Source organism: Salvelinus alpinus, chromosome 22, assembly GCF_045679555.1.
Source record: "Salvelinus alpinus chromosome 22, SLU_Salpinus.1, whole genome shotgun sequence".
Lineage (NCBI taxonomy): Eukaryota > Metazoa > Chordata > Actinopteri > Salmoniformes > Salmonidae > Salvelinus > Salvelinus alpinus.
This window is the reverse complement of record NC_092107.1, coordinates 20463299-20486566: the sequence shown is the minus strand read 5'-3', so window position 1 is coordinate 20486566 and position 23268 is coordinate 20463299. Positions and strand designations below refer to the sequence as shown.

The following is a 23268-nucleotide window of genomic DNA, read 5'->3' as shown; positions in this document are numbered from 1 at the left end:
ATCCATTATAGCGGCGCCATTCCATTCATCATGGATGTCAATATTTCCATAAGAAATATTGGGGCGGCTGTAAAAAAGGCCTTCCTGCTCCCCTCCTCTCTATCTAACTTCCCCTCACAGTCCCCTTGGTTTCCCTTAAGTCCCGTTAGTTTGGCTGCGCAATTTAACTTAGTTGTCACTCACCCATCATAGCGCTGCTATTCCCAACCAATCAGAGCGCTTGGAAATGTGCATCTGGACACTGTTAATTATTATTAATTATAATTACAATTAATTATGTTTAATTGTTACCCGATTAAATTAATAATGTAACAATTAACTCATTAGGATTTGGGGCACCACGAGAGCGGTTCTTTAAAGAGTTACCATCTCCCGAATGAAACTCTAAAAGGTCTTTACCTATCACATCTATAAACAGTCAACATATTAATCATAACCTCTTATCATATCATCATTCTGAACAGTCGTAACCTCCTTGCATCTGCAAAAGTCCAAGCCTTACTTATGATTCAGTACTACACAAATTGGTTTAATTATTTATTTACTAGCTAATTAAATGGGAACACAGGATAAACATACAGTCATGGCCAAAAGTTTTGAGAATGACACAAATATTAATTTCCACAAAGTTTGCTGCTTCAGTGTCTTTAGATATTTTTGTCAGATGTTACTATGGAATACTGAAGTATAATTACAAGCATTTCATAAGTGTCAATATTTGCAGTGATGACCTTTCTTTTTCAAGACCTCTGCAATCCGCCCTGGCATGCTGTCAATTAACTTCTGGGCCACATGGCAGCCCATTCTTGCATAATCAATGCTTGGAGTTTGTCAGAATTTGTGCGGTTTTGTTGGTCCACCCGCCTCCTGAGGATTGACCACAAGTTCTCAATGGGATTAAGGTCTGGGGAGTTTCCTGGCCATGGACCCAAACTATCGATGTTTTGTTCCCCGAGCCACTTAGTTATCACTTTTGACTTATGGCGAGGTACTCCATCATGCTGGGAAAGGCATTGTTCGTCACCAAACTGTTCCTGGATGGTTGGGAGAAGTTGCTCTCGGAGGATGTGTTGGTACCATTCTTTATTCATGGCTGTGTTCTTACGCATAATTGTGAGAGAGCCCACTCCCTTGGCTGAGAAGCAACCCCACACATGAATGGTCTCAGGATGCTTTACTGTTGGCATGACACAGGACTGATGGTAGCGCTCACCTTGTCTTCTCCGGACAAGCTTTTTTCCGGATGCCCCAAACAATTGGAAAGGGGATTCATCAGAGAAAATGACTTTACCCCAGTCCTCAGCAGTCCAATCCCTGTACCTTTTGCAGAATATCAGTCTGTCCCTGATGTTTTTCCTGGAGAGAAGTGGCTTCTTTGCTGCCCTTCTTGACACCAGGCCATCCTCCAAAAGTCTTCGCCTCACTGTGCGTGCAGATGCACTCACACCTGCCTGCTGCCATTCCTGATCAAGCTCTGTACTGGTGGTGCCCCGATCCCGCAGCTGAATCAACTTTAGGAGATGGTCCTGGCGCTTGCTGGACTTTCTTGGGCGCCCTGAAGCCTTCTTCACAACAATTGAATCGCTCTCCTTGAAGTTCTTGATGATCCGATAAATGGTTGATTTAGGTGCAATCTTACTGGAAGCAATATCCTTGCCTGTGAAGCCCTTTTTGTGCATAGCAGTGATGACAGCACCTGTTTCCTTTCAGGCAACCATGGTTGACAGAGGGAGAACAATGATTCCAAGCACCACCCTCCTTTTGAAGCTTCCAGTCTGTTATTCGAACTCAATCAGCATGACAGAGTAATCTCCAGCCTTGTCCTTGTCAACACTCACACCTGTGTTAACGAGAGAATCATTGACATGATGTCAGCTGGTCCTTTTGTGGCAGGGCTGAAATGCAGTGGAAATGTTTTTTTGAGATTCAGTTCATTTGCATGGCAAAGAGGGACTTTTCAATTAATTGCAATTCATCTGATCACTCTTCATAACATTCTGGAGTATATGCAAACTGCCATCATACAAACTGAGGTAGCAGACTTTGTGAAAATTAATATTTGTGTCATTCTCAAAACTTTTGGCCACGACTGTACACACTCTGCACCGGTTATTGACTGGACTTAATACGCTGAAAGCAGGTCCCTAGCAGAAATACAATAACATGGATGCTTGTTAAAGAAGAGATGGAGAGGGAAAGAGAGGGACAGAGACCCTTAACATTGCCACATTCATAAACTACTTTAAACTACAGTAACCATATACTTTGCACACAAACCACCTCCCGCTTTGAGTAAGAAATCATGAATGTATTTACGTGAAATGCCTGGGTTCGCCGGGGATCTCTCTGTGAACAGGGCAGCCTTGGAAAGGGTGGTGGGCCTTTTCGTGGCATGCTTGTCAGGCTCTGATTGTCCGAAATGGTTCCAACAATTCTTCTACTGTTGTCCTTCTTTGTAGTTGTCCGGTACCCGGTAACTTGTCACGTAGTCCTGGACAAAACTACAGGAGTGATTTTTCTCCCATTTGCTCTTGAAGATGCTTTTTTGAAGATAGGCTAGCCAGCCGTATCGATGGTTCCCCAATGGGGGGGATGAGAGTAGCGTAATACGATGGTTTGAGCAGAGTAACAGGATGGTCCTACTTAAATTCGCTTTTGAAGATGCTTTACTTGGGACAGCTAATCAGCCGTACCAGTGTTTGTCCTGGAGGTGAGTTTATCATCTCCACCTCGTGTTGAGATTCAAAGTTCAAACCGTTTTAAACGTGTAGCTGCCACTTCATGCTTTTCTGGTCCAATGTGTTTGTTTCTTAATCCTTCGTTTATACCTTTTGCTAGAAAGTGGCGGTTCCGGCAGGCTGACACACTCTCTAACCTCACTTTGGGGCAGTGACTACTCCTGGTGCAAAGTTATGTAAAACAATTATCTCGTATAGCTTCTCAAATCTCATCCCTCTCTTAACAAAAACACTTTCATCATGTTTCATATTACATGCACAACACATGGTATGAAAACTTCATATATGTTGTGGGTATGCTTTCCAAGTTACAGTATTTCCTTTATAAAAAATTTTATGACATCGCAAAATAACAAACAAAATGACATTAGTGTTCTATAGTTCGCCTCTGACCATTCCTCACGTTCTACGTTAGAAATACTGTTCCAGTAGTTGCTTTCGAATGTGTTCGAGTTTCACCAGGAAAAAGGTCTGCTGAGACAATGCACATTCCTTTGGTGAATTTGGAGAGGGAGAGCCTGGATCTTCTCCCTTGATTTACACAGGACGTGAGTTGTTAATAATCCCCACTAGTTATTTCCATCCCCCTTTACGGGTGAGAGGGGGTCTAATTGAAGTTATTCATTGCAAACCTGATCTGACCTATTTGGATTCTAGTGAACAGTCATGACATACCAAAGAAGAAGAAAAATAACTTACACACCATTTTGACAACATCCCGCTAACGCAGAGTGAGGAGATGGGATTAGCAGAAGGTGATTCCGACAACGGAGAAGATGGCGGAGGGAGATGCTGAGTTCGAATCAAGCAGCGCGTCGAGTAAAGGTGGTGAAGATGAATGTTCTGAATGTACAACAGTTGTATCAAAAACTGGAACAAAAAGGAAATTGTCTAAAATTGGAGTGGAGGATACATGTGCGAATGATAATGAATCGCTTCTTGTTGGGATGCGTTTGTTGAGTAAGCATGCGTATGTGGGAGACCCGTTTGAGGTGTCAAAAATTGTGAAGAATGCGCTTGGAAAAGTGGAGTCTGTCAGAGTGACCAGGAGTGGTCTTATTTTGATTAATTGTATTTCTGAAGAACAGAGGAAGATTGCAGTGGGCTTCAAAAGAACAGCAGTTTTGTGTTTTGAACTTCGGAGTAGAGCACCCGTCAAAGGAGTGCATCTCAGGAGTGACGACGGGTGTTCAGGTTGAATACCTGAAGAGAATTCCTGGGGCGGTTGGTGCCCGGCGTGAATAGGGAAAAAGAAGAAAGCCTTTCGTCCTGTTGTTTTTTTATGAATCGCAAATACCAACGCATGCGGTTGGTTATGTAAGATATGCTGTAAGAGCATTCATCCTCAAACCACTGCAGTGTAAGAATTGTAAAGGATATGTCCATGTTTCAACAGACGGACAGAGTACACTGAAGAACGGTGTGTAGAAGGGCAAAGGTGTTGCAATTGTGGTGGGAATCATGATATTGAGTTCCTGGAGTGCCCTATAAGGGTAAAGGAGATTGAGGTGGCAAAAGATAGAGCGGTCAATCTAATCTCCTATGTGGAGGCGATTAAAACAATTAAGAAAACAAATGATGCTGGTGAAGATATAGTAGTGGATGCACCACAGCCTGTAGTAAATGTTTGCTTCCAGACAAAAGATACCCTGTTTGTTAAAAAATTAGATTTTTGGGGGGTTCATTGCCACAGTTATACACTGTAAGGCACGAGTCTCAAAGATGTCTAAGAAACTGGACATTATTATGGCTGCGGCCATCCTTGGGACTTAAGGATTTTACATCTGAAGACTTGCAAGGTGTACTGGCTCCGGAAGGCCCTCCCAGGTTCCCCTTGAGCCTGTGTAGGGATCAGATCTATTTAAAATGTGTTTTTTAAAACGTTGTGGTTTTATTTATCGTTTTTTAGTAGTTTGTTCAGTTTTTTGGGAATCCTGTTTCCATCCCGAACAGTAGGTGGCGGGATGCACATTAAATTGTGTGATAGTCAATATACCATAGAACAACTCAGAGTGAGCTTCCGGTCTGAAAGGAGGTGTAACTGTGACGAGATGACTTCGGCTGCTATCGCTCAGCCGAACAATCTGGAGAAATAATTCAAGTGTGTGTTGGAGAACTACAAAAACAGGTATGCCAATACGTGCCTAAAATCAACTAAATTAATGATTGCATGTATTGTATTCATACAATCTTTCGTGTGCATTATTCCAACCACACATGGAGCCCCCCCATTGCTAGCTAACATTAGCTAAAAGGCTGGCTAGCTAACACGTTAGTGGGCCAGAAGTCATTACGTTTAGTAGCTAGCAATTTGTGGCAAATTCAGGAAGCTAAAACCTATTTTCTGCAGACATGGTATTTTAAGTCTCCAAAACAAATATTGCTTTACTAGTATACCTAGGTAACGTTAACTTGCTAGTGTGCTACTTTTGTACCTTTTGTGACGAAAACGGTGTTTACCATGTTGTTTTGGTCGCGCCACGGTGCGCTGTAGCGGCAGGGCTAATATAATTGGAAATGTCACATACTTTGTAAACAATAGGTGTAGACTAACAGTGAAATGCTTACTTACGGGCCATTCCCAATAATTTAGAGAAATAATAACAGGAGGGATAAATACACAACGAGTAACGATAACGTGGCTATGTACACGGGGTACACGTACCGAGTCGATGTGGAAGTGTACGAGATGATCAAATCAAATGTTATTTGTCACATGCGCCGAATACAACAGGTGTAGACCTTACAGTGAAATGCTTACTTTACAAGCCCTTAACCAACAATGCAGTTTTAAGAAAAAAAGATTTAAAAAAATAAGATTTAAAGTAACAACTAAATAAAGAGCAGCAGTAAAATAACAATAGCGAGGCTATATACAGGGGGTACCGCTTAGTCGATGTAATTGAGGTAATATATACGTGTGGGTAGAGTTAATCAAATGACTTATACATAGTTAATAGTAGAGAGTAACAGCAGTGTAAAGGAGGGTGGCGGGCAATGCAAGTAGTCTGGGTGGCCATTTGATTAGATGTTAAGTTGTCTTATGGCTTGGGGGTAGAAGCTGTTTAGAAGCCTCTTGGACCTAGACTTGGCACTCCGTAGCAGAGGGAATAGTCCATAAACTAGGGTAGCTGGAGTCTTTGACAATTTTTAGGGCCTTCCTCTGACACCCCCTGGTATAGAGTTCCTGGATGGCAGGAAGCTTGGCCCCAGGGATGTACTGGGCCGTACGCACTAACCTCTGTTGCCGAGCAGTTGCCATACCAGGGAGTGATGCAACCAGTTAGGATGCTCTCAATGGTGCAGCTGTAGAACTTTTTGAGGATCTGAGGACCCATGCAAAATATTTTCAGTCTCCTACCACTGTTGTGTCATCGGCAAACTTAATGATGGTGTTGGGGTCGTGCCTGGCCGTGCAGTCATGAGTGAACAGGGAGTACAGGAGGGAACTGAGCAGAGAGAACCGTCTACGACTTGTCTGGCTGGAGTCGTTGTAAATTTTAGGGCCTTCCTCTGACACCGCCTGGTATAGAGGTCCTGAATGGTAGGGAGCTTGGCCCCAGTGATGTACTTGGCCGTATATACTACCCTCTGTAGCACCTTGCAGTCAGATGCCAAGCACTGTCCATACCATGCGGGCGGTCAAGATGCTCTCAATGGCGCAGCTGTAGAACTTTTTGAGGATATGTGGGCCCATGCCAAATCTATTCAGCCTCCTGAGTGGGAAAAGGAGTTGTTGTGCCTTCTTCACGACTGTGTTGGTGTGTGTGGACCATTGGTCATTCCGTGTAATTGTTCAGTAAACCATGACACCCACCATCTCAAATTTTTTCGGAAATTGTTTCTGTAGTTTAGAACAGATAAAATTAGCATTCCTGAAACATTATGTTGTAATCTAATTTGATCTCTGAGAAATTGAGCTGATTGATTGAACCAAAATTGGCCCTTTTTAATTTATAGGATTCACATAATATACAACAAGTATACTACCCAACATCCGATTAAGACCAAACTTCTTCCTACCATTAAGACGTGAGGAATGTAATAAAAGTATCAAAAATTGAGAAATGAATTTTGACAACCCTAATAAAATAATACAGTTAGAGAACATAACATTAGGTGTGCTTGTTCGCCTGGAATTGTCTAACTAATCCATTCCTTTCTTTAATGGGAAAAAACCCACGGGCCGTTTCCTGGACTCAAATTAAGCTTAAGAGAAGGACTAACTGAATTGCTTTCATGGACGACTGGCTTGAACTGTGAGGATGACCGCAAAATGTATTTTCATCATGAGCAAAAGCTATTGGTTCTCTACCCAATGTTTCAAATAAAATGTTGTGATCCATGGGCTGGGTTTTACAAAAGCATCGCAGCACTAAGATAGTCTTTCGTTCATCGTTTTGATGTAATGATCTTAGTGTTATGATGCTTTTGGGAAACACAAAATGGATAAAAGTTGCGAAACAGTGGCATCTAGTGGGAAAAACATAGAACTTTCTCACATTTATGGTAAATAATGCAAGTGACTGAAATGGCTCATTTCTCTGAACTGGGAAAAAATCTATCACCTGATTCGCATGGAATAAATTACATAGTATGGAGAAGCATTACTCCAAGCAGCAGCTCCATACTACTTGTCAGACATGGAGAACTGATACTGTATATTGGTTGTTGCGGCGGGTGATCTATGGGTGGCTTTTGATACATTTTATTGGATTCCTGGTGTCTTACTCATTGTTAGGAAGAATTATGGTCCAAATCAGATGTCGGGTACTATATTTATTGAAGATGATATAAATCCTATAAATTAATGGCCAATTTCAAATAAAATTTTATTGGTTAGCAGATGTTATTGCGAGTGCTAATGCTTCTAGATCCGACAGTGCAGCAATATCTAACAATTCCACAACAAAACCTAATACACACAATCGAGTAAAGGAATGGGATAAGAATATTTAAGTATAAAATATATGGATGAGCAGTGACAGAGTGAACGATACATTATATACAGTTCAGAAATTTACATACACTTAGGTTGGAGTCATTAAACTTGTTTTTCAACCACTCTACAAATTTCTTGTTAACAAACTAGTTTTGGCAAGTTGGTTAGGACATCTACTTTGTGCATGACACAAGTCATTTTTCCAACAATTGTTTACAGACAGAGTATTTAAATTATAATTCACTGTATCACAATTCCACTGGGTCAGAAGTTTACATACACTAAGTTGACTGTGCCTTTAAACAGCTTGGAAAATTCCAGAAAATTGTCATGGCTTTAGAAGCTTCAACAGCAAAGGACCTTGTGAAGATGCTTGAGTAAACGGGTACAAAAGTATCCTAATCCACAGTAAGACGAGTCCTATATCGACATAACCTGAAAGGCCGCTCAGCATAGAAAAAGCCACTGCTCCAAAACCGCCTTAAAAAAGCCAGACTACGGTTTGCAACTGCACATGGGGACAAAGATCATACTTTTTGGAGAAATGTCCTCTGGTCTGATGAAACAAAAATAGAACTGTTTGGCCATAATGACCATCGTTGGAAAAGGAAAAGAGGGATGCTTGCAAGCAGAAGAACACCATCCTAGCCGTGAAGCACGGGGGTGGCAGCATCATGCTGTGGTGGTGCTTTGTTGCAGGAGGGACTGGTGCACTTCACAAAATAAATGGCATCATGAGGCAGAAAAATTATGTGAATATATTGAAGCAACATCTCAAGACATCAGTCAGGAAGTTAAAGCTTGGTCACAAATTGGTCTTCCAAATGGGCAATGACCGCAAGCATACTTCCAAAGTTGTAGCAAAATGGCTTAAGGACAACCAAGTCAAGGTATTGGAGTGGCCATCACAAAGCCCTGACCTCAATCCTAGAAAATTTGTGGGAAGATCTGAAAAAGCTTGTACGAGCAAGGAGGCCTAAACCTGTCTCGGTTACACCAGCTCTGTCAGGAGGAATGGGCCAAAATTCACCCAACTTTTTGTGGGAATCTTGTGGAAGGCTACCCGAAACGTTTGACCCAAGTTAAACAATTTAAAGGCAATGCTACCAAATACTAATTGAGTGTATGTAAACTTCTGAACCACTGGGAATGTGATGAAAGAAATAAAAGCTGAAATTAATCATTCTCTCCACTATTATTCTGACATTTCACATTCTTAAAATAACGTGGTGATCCTAACTGACCTAAGACAGGTAATTTTTTACTATGATTAAATGTCATGAATTGTGAAACTGAGTTTAAATGTATTTGGCTAAGGTGTATGTAAACTTCAGACTTCAACTCTAAGTATGAGATGATTAATGCGAGATATGTAAACATTCTTAGTGGCATTATTAAAGTGACTAGTGTTCCATTTATTAAAGTGGCCAGTGATTTCAAGTCTGTATGTATGTGTGTGTTAGTGATAGCTTTTTAACAGTCTGATGGCCTTGAGATAGAAGCTGTTTTTCAATCTCTCTGTCCCAGCTTTGATGCACCTGTACTGACCTCGCCTTCTGGATGGAAGCGGGATGAACAGGCAGTGGCTCGGATAGTTATTGTCCTTCATCTTTTTTGCCTTCCTGTGACATTGGGTGTTGTAGGTGTCCTGGAGGGCAGGTAGTTTGCCCCCGGTGATGTGATTTGCAGACCGCAACACCCTCTGGAGAGCCTTTGCGGTTGTGGGCGGTGCAGTTGCCATACCAGGCGGTGACAGCCCGACAGGATGCTCTTGTGCACTTGTGAAAGTTAGTGAGTTTTTTCGGTGTCAAGGCAAAATCTGAGGTTGAAGAGGCGCTGTTGCTGTCTGTGTGCGTGGACCAATTCAGTTTGTCGGTGATATGTACACCGAGGAACTTAAAACTTTCCACCTTCTCCACTGCTGTCCCATCGATGTGGATAGGGGGGTGCTCCCTTTGCTTTTTCTTGAAGTCCACGATCATCTCTTTTGTTTTGCTGATATTGAGGTTATTTTCCTGTCACCACACTCCGAGGTCCCTCACCTCCTCCCTGTAGGCTGTCTCGTCGTTGTTGGTGATCAAGCCCACTACTGTTGTGTTGTGTGCAAACTTGATGATTGAGTTGGAGGCGTGCATGGCCACGCAGTCACGAGTGAACAGGGGGTACAGGAGGGGGCTGAGAACTCACCCTTGTGGGGCCCCAGTGTTGAGGATCAGCGGAGGGGAGATGTTTCCTACCTTCACCACCTGGGTGCAGCCCGTCAGGAAGTCCAGGACCCAGTTGCACAGGGCGGGGTCGAGACCCAGTGTCTCAAGCTTAATGATGAGTTTGCAGGGTACTATGGTGTAAAATGCTGAGTTGTAGTCAATGAACAGCATTCTTACATGGGTATTCCTCTTGTCCAGATGGGATAGGGCAGTGTGATGGTGACTGCATCGTCTGTGGACCTATTAAGCAAATTGAAGTGGGTCTAGGGTGACAGGTAGGGTGGAGGTGATATGATCCTTGACTAGTCTCTCAACCCAGTTCATGATGATAGAAGTGAGTGCTACGGGGCGATAGTCAGTTAGTTCAGTTACCTTAGCTTTCTTGGGAACAGGAACAATGGTGGCCATCTTGAAGCATGTGGGAACAGCAGGCTGGGATAGGGATTGATTATGTCCGTAAACACACCAGCCAGCTTGTCTGCCTATGCTCCAAGGACGCGGCTAGGGATGCCGTCTGGGCCGGCAGCCTTGCGAGGGTTAACACGTTTAAATGTTTTACTCACATCGGCCACGGAGAAGGAGAGGCCACAGTCTTTGGTATCAAGCCATGTCGATGGCACTGTATAGTCCTCAAAGCGCGCAAAGTTGTTTAATTTGTCTGGAAGCAAGACGTCGATGTCCGCGACAGGGCTGGTTTTCTTTTTGTAATCCGCGATTGTCTGTAGACCCTGCGACATACGTCTTGTGTTTGAGCTGTTGAATTGCGACTCCACTTTGTCTCTATACTGATTTTGCTTGTTTGATTGCCTTACGGAGGAAATTACTACACTGTTTGTATTCGGCCATATTTCCAGTCGCCTTGCCATGATTAAATGCGGTGGTACGTGCTTTCAGTTTAGCGTGAATGCTGCCATTAATCCACGGTTTCTGGTGAGGGATGGTTCACACGATGAGGGATGGTTTTAATGGTCAGTGGGTACAATATACACTTATAAACTCCCTCACCGAGTCAGCGTATACGTCAATGTTATCTGAGGCTACCCGGAACATATCCCATTTCACGTGATCGACGCAATCTTGAAGCGTGGAATCCGATTGGTCAGACCAGCGTTGGATGGACCTAAGCACAGGCGCATGAAACTGTGGGTTTGCACAACCAAAGAATTTCTGCACCAAACTGTCAGAAGCCGCCTCGGAGAAGCTCATCTGCGTGCTCCTTGTCCTCATCAGAGTCTTGACCTGACTGCAGTTTAGTGTCGTAACCGACTTCAATGGGAAAATGCTAACCTTCGATGGCCACTTGCATGCTGGAGAAGTGTGTTCTTCACAGATGAATCGTGGTTTCAACTGTACCGGGCAGACTGCGTGGGTGAGTGTTGTGAACAGAGTGCCCACATGGTCTGGTTATGGCATGGGCAGACACAATGTAATTTTCAATGCACAGAGATATCGTGACGAGATCCTGAGGCCCATTGTCGTGCTATTCATCTGCCGACATCACCTCATGTTTCAGTATGATCATGCACGGCCTCATGTCGCAAGGATCTGTACATAATTCCTGGAAGCTGAAAATGTCTGTTCTTCCATGGCCTGCATACTCACCAGACATGTCAACCATTGAGATGCTTGGAATGCTCTGGATCGACAGCATGTTCCTTTTCCCGCCAATATCCAGCAACTTCGCACAGCCATTGAAGAGGAGTGGGATAACATTCCACAGGCCACAATCAACAGCCTGATCAATTATGCGAAGAAGATGCGTCACCCTGCCTGAGGCAAATGGTGGTCACACCAGATGCTGATTGGTTATCTGATCCACACCCCATACCTTTTTTTTAAGGTATCTGTGACCAACAGATGTATTCCTAGTCATGTGAAATCCATAGATTAGGGCCTAATGAATTTATTTAAATGGACTGATTTCCTTATATAAACTTTAACTCTGACGTCTTTATTGCTGCGTTTTATATTTTTATTCGGTGTAATATGGTATTGGTTCTGTCCTGTCTCCTCACAGCCACCGTGCCCCGCCGCGCCCCCACACCCAGCGGAGCCGTCATGTGGCAGGAGGCCCGCAAACATGAGCGCAAGCTGCGCGGCATGATGGTGGACTACAAACGCCGCGGCGAGCGCCGGCGAGAGTACTACGAGAAGATCGTAAGTCGCCCCGGCGCGCTGTTTTGTTTTTGCTTTTCTTGTGCATAGCTCATTACACTGATCGTCCAGATCTGCACAACTTCATATAATCTGGTGTTTTAGTGCTGGGCTGGAACGAAAGCCTTCACAGCATGTAGCTCTCCAGGACCAGAGTTGGTGATTTTTACTGAATGACGATTCACCTACTCTGGTCTCCTCCCCTGTCCTTCCTTTCACCCTTTCCTCTCCTCTACAGAAAAAGGACCCGGCTCAGTTCCTTCAGGTTCACGGCCGGGCCTATAAGATCCATCTGGACTCGGCCGTGGCGCTCGCCGCAGAAAGCCCCATCAACATGTGAGGAGAGAAACACGCATGAGTGCAAGACATGCATGTGCATACATGCCACCGTGTCTTACTCTTACATACGCATGATATAATACTGCCACACAAATACTCTTTCTGCACATCACACACTCATGCCGCCTGAGAGTACTAATCAGGATGTTATATTCTCTGTTGCAGGATGCCCTGGCAGGGAGACGCCAACAACATGATTGACAGGTTTGACGTGAGGGCACACCTGGACTTCATACTCACCTACACCCCTCCGCTCCTCAACACAGCGTAAGTGTGACTGGGGTCTCTCCTTCAGACTTCCTACCTTATTACGCCACTCTAGTAAGATAAGATGTCCTCACTGAAATTGATTATAGTCATACACACACACAGGTTGATTTGTTGCGGTTGTTTGATGAAATGTGATATGAAAGGTCAAATGTGTTATGTGGGACCACCACCGTTTTTCGTCAGACATATTGAAGTGTTCCGTTTGGGTTGCAGCACCCCAGAACAGGAGTCGGAGGAGAGGAAGTGCAACTACGAGCGTTTCAGAGGCCTAGTGCAGAACGACTTTGCCAGCAGTGAGTATCCGCCGCTGTTGGTAACGCCACGTCTCTTGTGCCTCCCTCCCAGTGGGTATATTGTGTTTCTCAGTGTTCTCTAACCTCCTGCTGTCCCTCTGCAGTCTCTGAGGAGCAGTGTTTGTACCAGATCCAAATGGACGAGCTCTATGGTGGCCTGCAGAGGCCAAATGAGGACGAGAAGAAAAAGTTAGTCCTGTCCCATCTTTTCACAATCTCCACGTTCTCTATTTATGGCTTATAGAAGTATACTCGTATTTAGATTATTTGTATTGATTATGAATACCTTTTTTGTTTAGGCTTGCCAAGGAGAAGGCCACCATTGGCTACACGTACGAGGACAGTACTGTTACGAAGCCTGGGGAGGAAGAAGAGAAAGGGGAGGAGGATGACTCTGACAACAGCGAATCAGAGGAGGACGAGGGTATTCCAGACATTGGTGAGTTCCCGTACCTTCTTACCCACATACTGTAAGTATGAGTGGTTGGGTTGAATGGACATTGGGCTTGTTTGACATTGCAGCCGACTGACTGATCTAGAAGTGACGTTACGTCAAAAATAAATTATTATTTGTAGGTCAGTCGGTCACAATTTACCCATAATGCATCATGTTGACTGCAATGTTGAACAAGCCCAGAAAATGGACATGTATGTGGAATTTCAGATACCATTTTGTCTTGTGTGTGTGTGTTTCAGACGTAGAGGTGGACGTTGACGAGCTCAACACGGAGCAGGAGTTGGATCTGAACAAGATGGCCACTCCATATGGAATGGCAGAGGGAGATTTTGTCAGGTCAGTCTACCTGCTCCCGTTTATCGGCTATGCGTTTCGCTACAATTGTATTCGTCGCCATTACATTATCGCTGCAAATGCCTGTCATAAAAACAAAAATAAATGTCGCTCTTTTTTTGTGTGCATTTTATGCTTCTAGTAAATGACCAGTTCCTTTCGTAGTGTATTTGAACAAAGGTTAAGGAGTAAAAAGTCTGCTGTTATATACACTGTGTTAACTGGCTGACTGTTTGACAGGATGCTGAGGAAAGACAAGGATGAGCTGGAGGCCATTAAACATGCCAAGGCTCTGGAGGCAGAGAAGGCCATGTACTCGGTAAGAAAGAATCAGTGTGTGTGTGTGTTCCCAGTGTGTTGCTGTTATGTCAATGATTGTTGGTAGGCCTTTCCCCTGATGATGTCACTGACTGTGTGTGTGTGTGTGAGACCCTCAGGGCCGTCGCTCTCGCAGACAGAGGAGGGAGTTTAGAGAGAAGAGACTGAAGGGCAGACAGATCAGCCCACCCAGGTAAACAGAAGTTTATACCAGGGTTGGGGTCAATTCAGGAAGTACACAGAAATTCCAATTCTGTTTGTTGCTTTTGTTGTTTGAATTTGGTTTGCTTTCTGAATTTACTTGGAATGGACAACCAGCCCTGATTTTTGTACGATATGGGGTAACTCACCTCATCCACTACCAATGTGTAGCACACACATGGTACGAGACACACTGTCACACCTCTTTTAAACCCTTTCTCTGTTTATGATCTCCAGCTATGCCAGGAGAGACAGCCCAACCTACGATCCCTACAAACGGTGAGCGGGAGGCCAACCATTTAACTTTCTGTTGAAGTTTTTCACTTTAAAAGTCCATCTAAATAGTATGTTTTGACTAGGAAAGTAATGGCACAGTCATCCTTTTGTCAGTGCTAACAACTCAAGATGAACTGCTTGCTAGTGAGGTTTGAGGTCACCCTTTTAATCAGTAGAGAGAACACTGATGATTCTCCCTTCCCGGGCAGCGCGGTAGGTAGCTTAGTGGTTAGAGCTAGTTCGAATCCCCGAGCCGACTAGGTAGGAGCATCTGCCCTTTGCACATGATGCCGAAATGCATCATACTGTGACACTTTGTGTATTTTGAAAGTTCTATATCTTGAAAACGTGATTGCTGGCATGCAAGCCAGTTTGGGACTGTATCAACGGTGGACTAGTGAAACAAATACCAAAACAGATTGTGAGTGGAATTTTCCTTTACCCCGTATTTAGTCCAGCATCGCCGTAAATAATGACTGATCCCTGGCCTTGAGCCCCCCCCCCCCCCCCGGAGAGTGGGCTCAATTTCACACCACACACTTTTACAGGTTACACGCTTGTACATATGTGAAACAGGACAAATATAAGCAGCCCTATTTTTATTTATTTGACCTCCTTCCTCTCTCCCTCAGGCCCCAGTCGGAGTCCAGTTCGGAGTCGCGGTCCCGCTCCCGTTCCCCGGGCCCAGAGAAGATCACCTTCATCACCAGCTTCGGAGGCAGTGACGAGGAGGCTGCCGCTGCAACTCAAGCTCCACCCCCTGTCCACACCCCCGCCAACTCGCTGCACCACCCCGCAGGTCATAGCAGGGGCTCCCGGTCGGTAGCTTTCCCCTTCTGCTTTCCATTGGTTGTTTACTCCTGTCAGTCATGTTGCTGTCCATTGACTACAGCTGTAGAGATTTGGGCTTTAGAGATTTGGTAGGTGAAGTGGAGCTCAGATTTAGGTTAGTAAGTTTGACCTGAACAGTTTACAATCCTAGTAGTGACATTTTAAAGATGTGTGTTAGTTTGTGCATCCCAAACAGCAAATTCTGCATGTTGTTCTTTATGGTAAATCAATTGGATAGGGTACTTCTTCACATTAAAAGCTGCCCTAGACAACTTAGTACCACTTTTAAAGGCACCATGGGGTATGGGGTAAGGGAAAAAGTATATGGCATGTACGCCATGTGTCAATGTTCAGTATGGTTCACAAAGTAGCAGAAATGCTTAAGTCCTGAGCTCTGGTCTACCTGTTGTGGTTACATGATTTTACAAAAAACGTGCAGCACTATCAGTCCAATGTAGATCAAAACCTGAAATAAAAATGAGTCCAAGCAGACATTAGGATTAGAGCAGCTAGTGGGTCATTGCTAATACCTCAGTGTGTCTCTCTGTTCAGCAGACGCCGCTCTTCCTCCAGCCCTTCCTCCTCTTCCACCCACTCTTCCACTCATCGCTCCTCCTCTCATTCCTCCTCTCACTCACGCCGCGACAGACGCCGTGGAGGAGGGAGGGACAGACGACATTCCCGCTCCCGGTCGAGGCGGCGCTCCGACTCGCGGTCCCGGGGTAGAGGAGCCAACGGAGGAGGAAGAGGGGGGTCACGGAGGAGATACGACCGGACACAGTCCCGCTCCAATGACCGAGATGGAGACCGGGAGCGAGACAGGGACGTGGGACGTCGCTTCGCAGCACGCAGACACACACGGTAAGGCAGCCTAGACCACCATATTTATTTATATTTTTTGGGCCCCTTTTTCTCCCCAATTCTGTGATATCCAATTGGTAGTTAGTTTTGTCCCATCGCTGCAACTTCCGTACGGGGGTCTCCCGGTCACGGCCGGCTGCGACACAGCCTGGGATCGAACCCGGGTTTTGTAGTGGCGCCTCTAGCGCTGCGATGCAGTGCTTTAGACAGCTGCGCCTCTTGGGAGGCCCCTCTATACGACTTTTCTAACCTAAGTAAATCCTGAACGTAATGTCTCTTAAAAATCCTACCACTTACATGAACCGGTGAGCTTTTCGATGTTGTGCTGATCACATCTGTCTGCTCGACTTCCAGGTCCCGCTCTAACTCTCGGCAGGGGGACCGTGCCAGGCGGGGGGGTGGGGGGCAGACTTCAGGAGGCCATCAGAGGGGGGTTGGCAGCAGCAGTCCTAGCCCCTCCCAATCCCCCCAGCCCAGCTGCACCCCTTCCCCCTCACACAGAGGAGGCCTGCCCTCTGCCACTGCACTCTGTGACAAGCTGAGAAAGTGAGTCCACTGACACCTACATGCATAAACACACTAGAGATCTTTCACGGGTTCAAAAAAGTTGGATCCGTGCCGAAATAGACCTGGGGCTTTCCCACCCAGACCCGATATGCATAAATACAATTTTAAAATGTAAAGACCTGTTCTAAAAGTACCCAAGAACAACTAGACCCGTTCCATATAGACCTGGTCGGATCCAGACCCGGTCCGACTTAGGGAATCAGCCGAAAAGTCAATTTTAAGCTACTTTATTAACCGGAGCTGATAAGCAAGGGGAAGAGTGGGGTGCCGCTGTAGCAGGGGCCGTGCTGTGCGTGTACTCTGAGTGTGTGAGCGAGTGACACAGGGAGGCGGGAGTGAAAGATGAGACGGCAACCAACCAAGCCGAAGGAAGGCGGGAGGGAGAGACCGGAGGGAGGGACTGCAACCAACCAAGCCGACTTGCGTTATAGTAGATAGCTGCCATAGCTAGGTTATTCATCATTCAATATGATTACAAATCAAATGTTATTTGTCAAATGCTTTGGAAACCAACAGGTGTAGCCTAACAGTGAAATGCCTACTTTACCTTCCATTGATTAGATATCTCCTCACTTTTGCCACACATGGAGGCTCTATGACTGTAGCCTATTGCCGCTTTAACTTATGATTGGCCAGCAAGCTGCACGTGCCACTCTCGTGAAAAGCAAGAGCAGCAGCATAAATTATTACATTTCTCTCTCTCTACTGCAGCAGTCGTCGTTCGGATCTGTACGCGTCATGTGCAAACTCAGTTAAAATGACACGTACCCGAGACCTGTGACAATCGGATCCGACCCAGACGCCGTGATATTTAGAATTCTGGGTCCCGGATTGGGTCTGGTAATCGGGTATAGGTAGATCGGCGAAGACCTCTAAAGCACACACACATTAATACTCACATATGTATATACACACACCCAGCCTCCCTCTCACATGCCGTTTAAAACAAACCGCAGCAATAAGTAGCTAATATTTGCCCTAGTCTGTCCCATGGAGGAGCTCTCTGATGGGAAATGGTGACATTTTCAGCCCTACTTTTCTTCCTCTTTCTCCCCCTCTCTCTTTCTCTCCCTCCAGGCCTGATACTCCGGGTGGTAAAGAGACGGGAGCTGCCAAAGTCAGTAAGAATTTGATCTAGCTGGGTTTGTTGCAAAAGTCTACGCCTCCCTGACAGGCTGAACTGGTTATCCATCAGGCCGGGGGACCCCCCCCCCCCCCCCAAAGGCCACTGTGCACACAGAGAATGGAAATCATATGAAATGTCTTTTGACTGCCCCTCTCTGTGGAGCTCCCATTTTAAATGGTGGCCTTACCTCCCCCCTGAATGTAGTGTAGAGTTAAACCCTTCTCTACTCCGTTTAGAGTGGGGTTACAGGGTTAGCCTGCCTCCAAATGGCACAACCTACATTGCAGAGTGTTGTGACAGACTTTTTCTGAGCCTTCTTTCTCCTTATCCCTGAATGAACTGGTGTTCCCAGCACCCTTTCTGTCACTTATGTATCGGTCTATATTATGGATGTTGCGGTATTCTGCGGCGTCTGCTGAGCTATGCAGGGTGGTGCGGTCAGACCAGAGAAGGGAGTGTGTCCCTCAATCTCAATGCAGAGATGTTTCACTCTACAGACTCCCATTTTTAAAGCTCGCGCCCTAAGACTGAGGGGAAAGCACTGATGTCATTGTCAGAAGCTCTTAAATGGCTTCCTTGTCTCCTTTCCTTGTCTCCTCTCACCATTGATCTTGGGGCGGTAGGGTAGCCTAGTGGTTAGAACGTTGGACTAGTAACCGAAAGGTTGCAATCCCCGAGCTGACAAGGTACAAATCTGTCGTTCTGCCCCTGAACAGGCAGTTAACCCACTGTTCCTAGGCCGTCATTGAAAATAAGAATTTGTTCTTAACTGACTTGCCTAGTTAAATAAAGGTAAAATATAACAAATCTTAAGGGACTAGGTAAGTAAAAGCAAAGGAGTAGTGAAGGAAGCCATATAAGAGAATAGGGGGGAGAGTAGTCTAGAGTCTGGGTGCGTTCCAATAGTCTTTAAGTGGCTTCCTCGTCTCCATTCTACCATCTGCACTGACGGTAAAGAACTAGACCGGTGAAGGCAATGCACTGGTAGCCATACTCTATATTCTTTTACGTTACGTTTCAGAACAGCGAAAGTGAAGGAGACTCAGGAGAGGAGGCCATTTTAGGCTGTTAAGCACATCCCTGCTATGTAGTGAGGTCTGAGCTCTCAGGTGTATGCAGCTGTTGTGGACAGCAGAGCGGTGAGGGGGCCTGGGCTTGTCTGAGCAGGCAGGAGAAATACACCACCACGCCTCTCCACCCAGGACTAACAGCACACACTGTTACCTGCTGCTTTCCCCTTAGAGACACACCACTAGACATGGCTAGTAACCGCTCCAGCACAGGGGATTCACAGGGAAAGGGATGTATCGGAGTTACTGTATAGAAGGAGAGCGATAGAGGAAGGGTCATTTAACACAGTAGGTTGCCATGTTAGCCTGTAGTGTGTGTGTGTGTGTGTGCTTGTTTATCCTCAAGCTGAATTCCTACCTGGCCAGGGAGTGTCAGCCGGGAATGTACAGGGGAGGGGAGGGCCGCTGGCGCTACTTGTGACCAAAATTTGCCAGACTGTTCTTTCCCTGTTCGACTCTCTTACCCTTAGCTGTCCTCACAACATTCACACGTACGTACCAATGCATAAGACGCATACACTTAGAGTCCAGTTCCATGTAATGTGATCCTGTCCTGCTACAGTGTACAACAGCTGCAGGCAACGGGCACGGGGTTCGCCTCTCCTCCCCTCACGTAGCCGGCTCTTCCAGTCCAGCAGAGAACAGGACGTGACAAACGGCTCACGTGATTTACGACTGTATACCCCCATATGACTAACCGTGGCCTTACCAGCTGCTATATGAGGCAATGGTGGTCCAAAACGTGCCCCTGTCCCCATAGTTCCACACACACACCCTGCGCTCCTGCCCTGCGAGTGTGTGTGCTGATGCCTGCGTGTCTCTTACAGCCCAGGATGACCCCGCAGGAGAAGCTGAAGATACGCATGCAGAAGGCCCTCAACAGGCAGTGTGAGTAGACAAGACTGGACTCTGTTTGGTCCGTCTCACAGTTACAGCTAGTTTATACTGTGTTTGTATATACATATTCATCCTACCTCTGCTCTTTTTCTCCCACAGCCAAGGCGGATAAGAAAGCAGCCCAGGCGAAAGTCACTCAGCAGGAAAATAAACGAGCGGTGCGTGGATTCGTGTTTGTGAACTGCTAGCCAGCCAGCCCCCCCCTTATAGCATATTGTGTGACGTTTCCTCTAGAAACAGACAGTGTCCCCCTAAGACAGTCCTTTGATACATGTTGTCGTCTGCCATTGGCCCTCATGGCTGTGTTTACTTTACAGGAGCGCGAGGGAGAGCTCAGAGCCATGGCACGCAAGATCCGCATGAAGTAAGACCGTGTGTGTGTGATGCTGCATTGTGGTGCCGTATGACTCTGGTTAAACGGTGGTGTGTGTGTGTTCCAGGGAGCGTGAGCGTCGGGAGAAAGAGAGGGACGAGTGGGAGAGACAGTACGGACGACAAAGCCACTCGCCCTCCCCATCTAAATATAGTGAGTCTGGTGAGTCACCCCTTAACTGTTATCGTTGTTAAATCCTTGACGGGAAGTGTTCAATTGCAGACTTTTTGAAATGGGCGTGGAATTGGGATGCAGCTCATAAGCCTGTAACAGTGGCTCGGTACTAGTTGTCAAATCAAATTGTATTTGTCACACGTGCCGAATACAAAAGGTGTAGACTTTGCCGTGAATTGCTTACTTACAAGCCCTCTCCCAACAATGCAGAGTTAAAAGTAAGAATTTGCAAATTTCAACTTTTTTTGTCAATGTGTGTGACATTGGCTCAGTACTAGTTCTGAGTGTTGTCAGTTAACTTTCTGGCACGCTGTTGTTGGTCGTCATTCTTTCATCAGTGTGTCTTTTCCTCTGTCTGTCCCTCAGGTCGTGACCACAGCTCATCCAGAAGGTATGTGAGCAACCACAAGAATCTCTACTGTTGAGGAAGGATGTTGACTCTGGCGCATGTTATCTCAATAGCGCATCATAGTCTCCGTCTGCGATCTGTCACAGCTCTTTCTCACACTGTGATGGGGAAGTTATGATCACTGAAGTTCATATTCCGTTTAGAGTGATTAACACAATGTCGAGCATATTTCTGTAATGCTCAAGATTTCCAGTGTTCTATTTGTGACACACGACAGACACACACTCTCACACTCTTTGTTCCTTTCTCTCCCCCCCCCCCCACACTCTTATTCAAATGTGTTCTCTCTCGCTCACACGCACCCACATTGGGACAAAGAGTTTGAATCAAAAGCCTGCATACTCTCACAGAGGGCTGTCAGTACTGATGTTAGGCTCTCTCATCCCTGGTCCTCCCTGGGGAGTGTGGGGCCGGCTGTGGTATTGGGGAGTGTGGGGCCGGCTGTGGTATTGGGTAGTGGGGGCCACTGTGAACCTGGAGTCTCGGGTACATCAGAAACAGATGAGGCTTAACACTGTCAGTCTCAATACGCTACAGCAGTTCTGCACTTAGACCATCCATGTGTGCTCGACAGACCAATGGTAGTTTAGTCAAAGATGTTACAAGCTAGCAAGTACCAGCAAATACTGGAGGGCAACTGTTTACACCAGGAAGTATCCAAATATTTTAAAGAAAGTTATGTCTTGTGTAATAACTGGCTAGTCATGTCCAGTTTGACATACAGCATTATATATGGGGGTAATGAATATACTGTGGGGTCCAAATGTAGCACTGTGTCACCTGAGACTCACACTCACTCTTTTCTCGAGTTTCCAGGAGGTCCCGTTCCCGGTCGAGGAGTCCATATTACCGCTACTAAACATCCCGATTGGACCCACTAACCCCCACAACCCTCCTCATCCCCCTCTGCCTACTCTTCCAGTGAAGAGATTTGAGAAAAGGAGAGAAGTGAGGGACAGTGTGCTGAATGGAAGAGAAGTGGTAGAGAGACTGGACGAGAGTGAGGTGTAGAGATGGATGGGGAGAGGGAAATGGAAGAGCTGAATTGGAGGCCGGAGATTGAGATTTGGTAGTTATTGCATCTGGCCACATTTTAGTATCTCAGTAAACCTGCATACATTATCTCCTTTATGATGGCCTTAACTAGCTTTTTCCCCATCTCTGGGTGCTCTTTCTATCTTTCCCCATGCCCCATCCCCTCAATCTCTCGCTGAGAAGAGTATGTTGCCATCACTGAATAACACATGAATAGGATGTAAAAGAATCGGATTTAAATTTTACCGTCATCTGTGTACATAGTTTTCTTCAATTACAAGTGAGTGAACATTGACGAAATCCTGAGGCGGTGTATAGCTCCATGTGAATATGAAAAATAATTGATCGCTAATGATTTGAATCTTTTTGTATGGCATGCCCCCAACCACTCACCCTGTGAATTGAGAATTGATTGTACTCTTCTGAGAAACAGATTGTCTTTTTATTTTATTTTTTATGGTCAGTTATCAAACTGAGAAATCCAAATAAAATGCACAAAAGTATCTGATCTAATGGTTTTGTGTCTTTACTTGAACGTTCTCATCTCTCATACATGCATTATAAATGTCCCCAGGTCATAACTGCAACACTTCACTAGTGAGGCTTTGCTGAGTCAAGAAGCTAAGTGTCTTGTCCAACACTTCATTAAAGTTGTTTGGAGTTATAAATGCATATTTTTTTATTTTCCCAGGCAAGTCAGTTAAGAACAAATGCATATTTTCAATGACGGCCTAGGAACAGCCTTGTTCAGGGGCAGAACAACCTTGTTAGCTCGGGGATTTGAACTTGCAACCTTTTGGTTACTAGTCCAACGCTCTAACTACTAGGCTACCCTGCCGCTCTAAGATGCATTACTGTTTAGCAGTTACAATTGTACAGTAATGCATTTGTCGAAATGATTGCGCTTTAGCCTACTGGTAAGATCAACTCACTAAGTGATGAGTGTGAATGCTGACACCTTATGTTGTCAGCATTTATAGTCTACCCTACTTATAAGGTGAAGTTCTCGTTAAACAGGCCACTTTTAGCCACCTGGTGGCGCCAAACATCGTGTAATAACCTACCTTCTACACACATTATTCAGCATGTGTTACATTGTTACAGCTAGCCATTTACAATGTTTCACAACATACTTTATAGCTATATTGTCTCCTAATCCGTCTGAATCATTTGCCAACCAAGATAGGCTATCGCCTAGGCTGCTTAGTTTAACTTTGTAAAAGTTTAAGGTCAGGCCCATGTTTCCCCCCCCCCCCCCCCTCCCCACTGTATTTTATGTGCCGTCTGGTGAGTAACAAAAGGAGAAACGAACAGACCGTTTACTTCGGTTTCGAAATCAGCCGGACAGCAAAACACCTGTCTTCAGCGACCTTGTTAAAGCCACTTCCGCCTCACCC

At 45.4% G+C, this 23268-nt stretch overlaps 1 protein-coding gene across 6 annotated transcripts; it reads left to right on the top strand.

Annotated features, from left to right (window-relative positions):
* The first annotated feature begins 4738 nt into the window (after positions 1-4738).
* LOC139549212 (CLK4-associating serine/arginine rich protein-like) lies at positions 4739-22379 on the top strand. Of its 6 annotated transcripts, none has more exons than XR_011669846.1 (21): positions 4739-4866; positions 11905-12044; positions 12280-12377; positions 12546-12647; positions 12864-12943; positions 13048-13132; positions 13243-13382; positions 13640-13736; positions 13974-14052; positions 14171-14244; positions 14490-14531; positions 15161-15346; positions 15912-16220; positions 16575-16766; positions 17865-17908; positions 19811-19871; positions 19980-20038; positions 20198-20244; positions 20321-20415; positions 20794-20818; positions 21653-22379. XR_011669846.1 is itself a non-coding variant. In XM_071359435.1 (21 exons), the coding sequence occupies exons 2-21, from the start codon at positions 11946-11948 to the stop codon at positions 21693-21695; spliced, it is 1941 nt and encodes a 646-aa protein (XP_071215536.1). In that variant the 5' UTR covers positions 4739-4866; positions 11905-11945; the 3' UTR covers positions 21696-22379. The 6 variants fall into 6 exon arrangements, 4 of the variants coding, with proteins under 4 accessions (XP_071215536.1, XP_071215534.1, XP_071215535.1 ...); XM_071359435.1 differs by having other exon boundaries at positions 15915-16220; positions 17865-17904; positions 20321-20406; XM_071359433.1 differs by having other exon boundaries at positions 15915-16220; positions 17865-17904.
* Positions 22380-23268: the final 889 nt, after the last annotated feature.

What these genes read in the sequence shown, in the direction of transcription:
- LOC139549212 (XM_071359432.1), top strand. Translation starts at nt 11,946, where the DNA reads ATGTGGCAGGAGGCCCGCAAACATGAGCGCAAGCTGCGCGGCATGATG. An exon ending in CAGAGAAGGCCATGTACTCG is followed by an intron (nt 14,053 to 14,170) that starts GTAAGAAAGAAT and finishes TGAGACCCTCAG; the next exon opens with GGCCGTCGCTCTCGCAGACA. An exon ending in GCACGCAAGATCCGCATGAA is followed by an intron (nt 20,245 to 20,320) that starts GTAAGACCGTGT and finishes TGTGTGTTCCAG; the next exon opens with GGAGCGTGAGCGTCGGGAGA.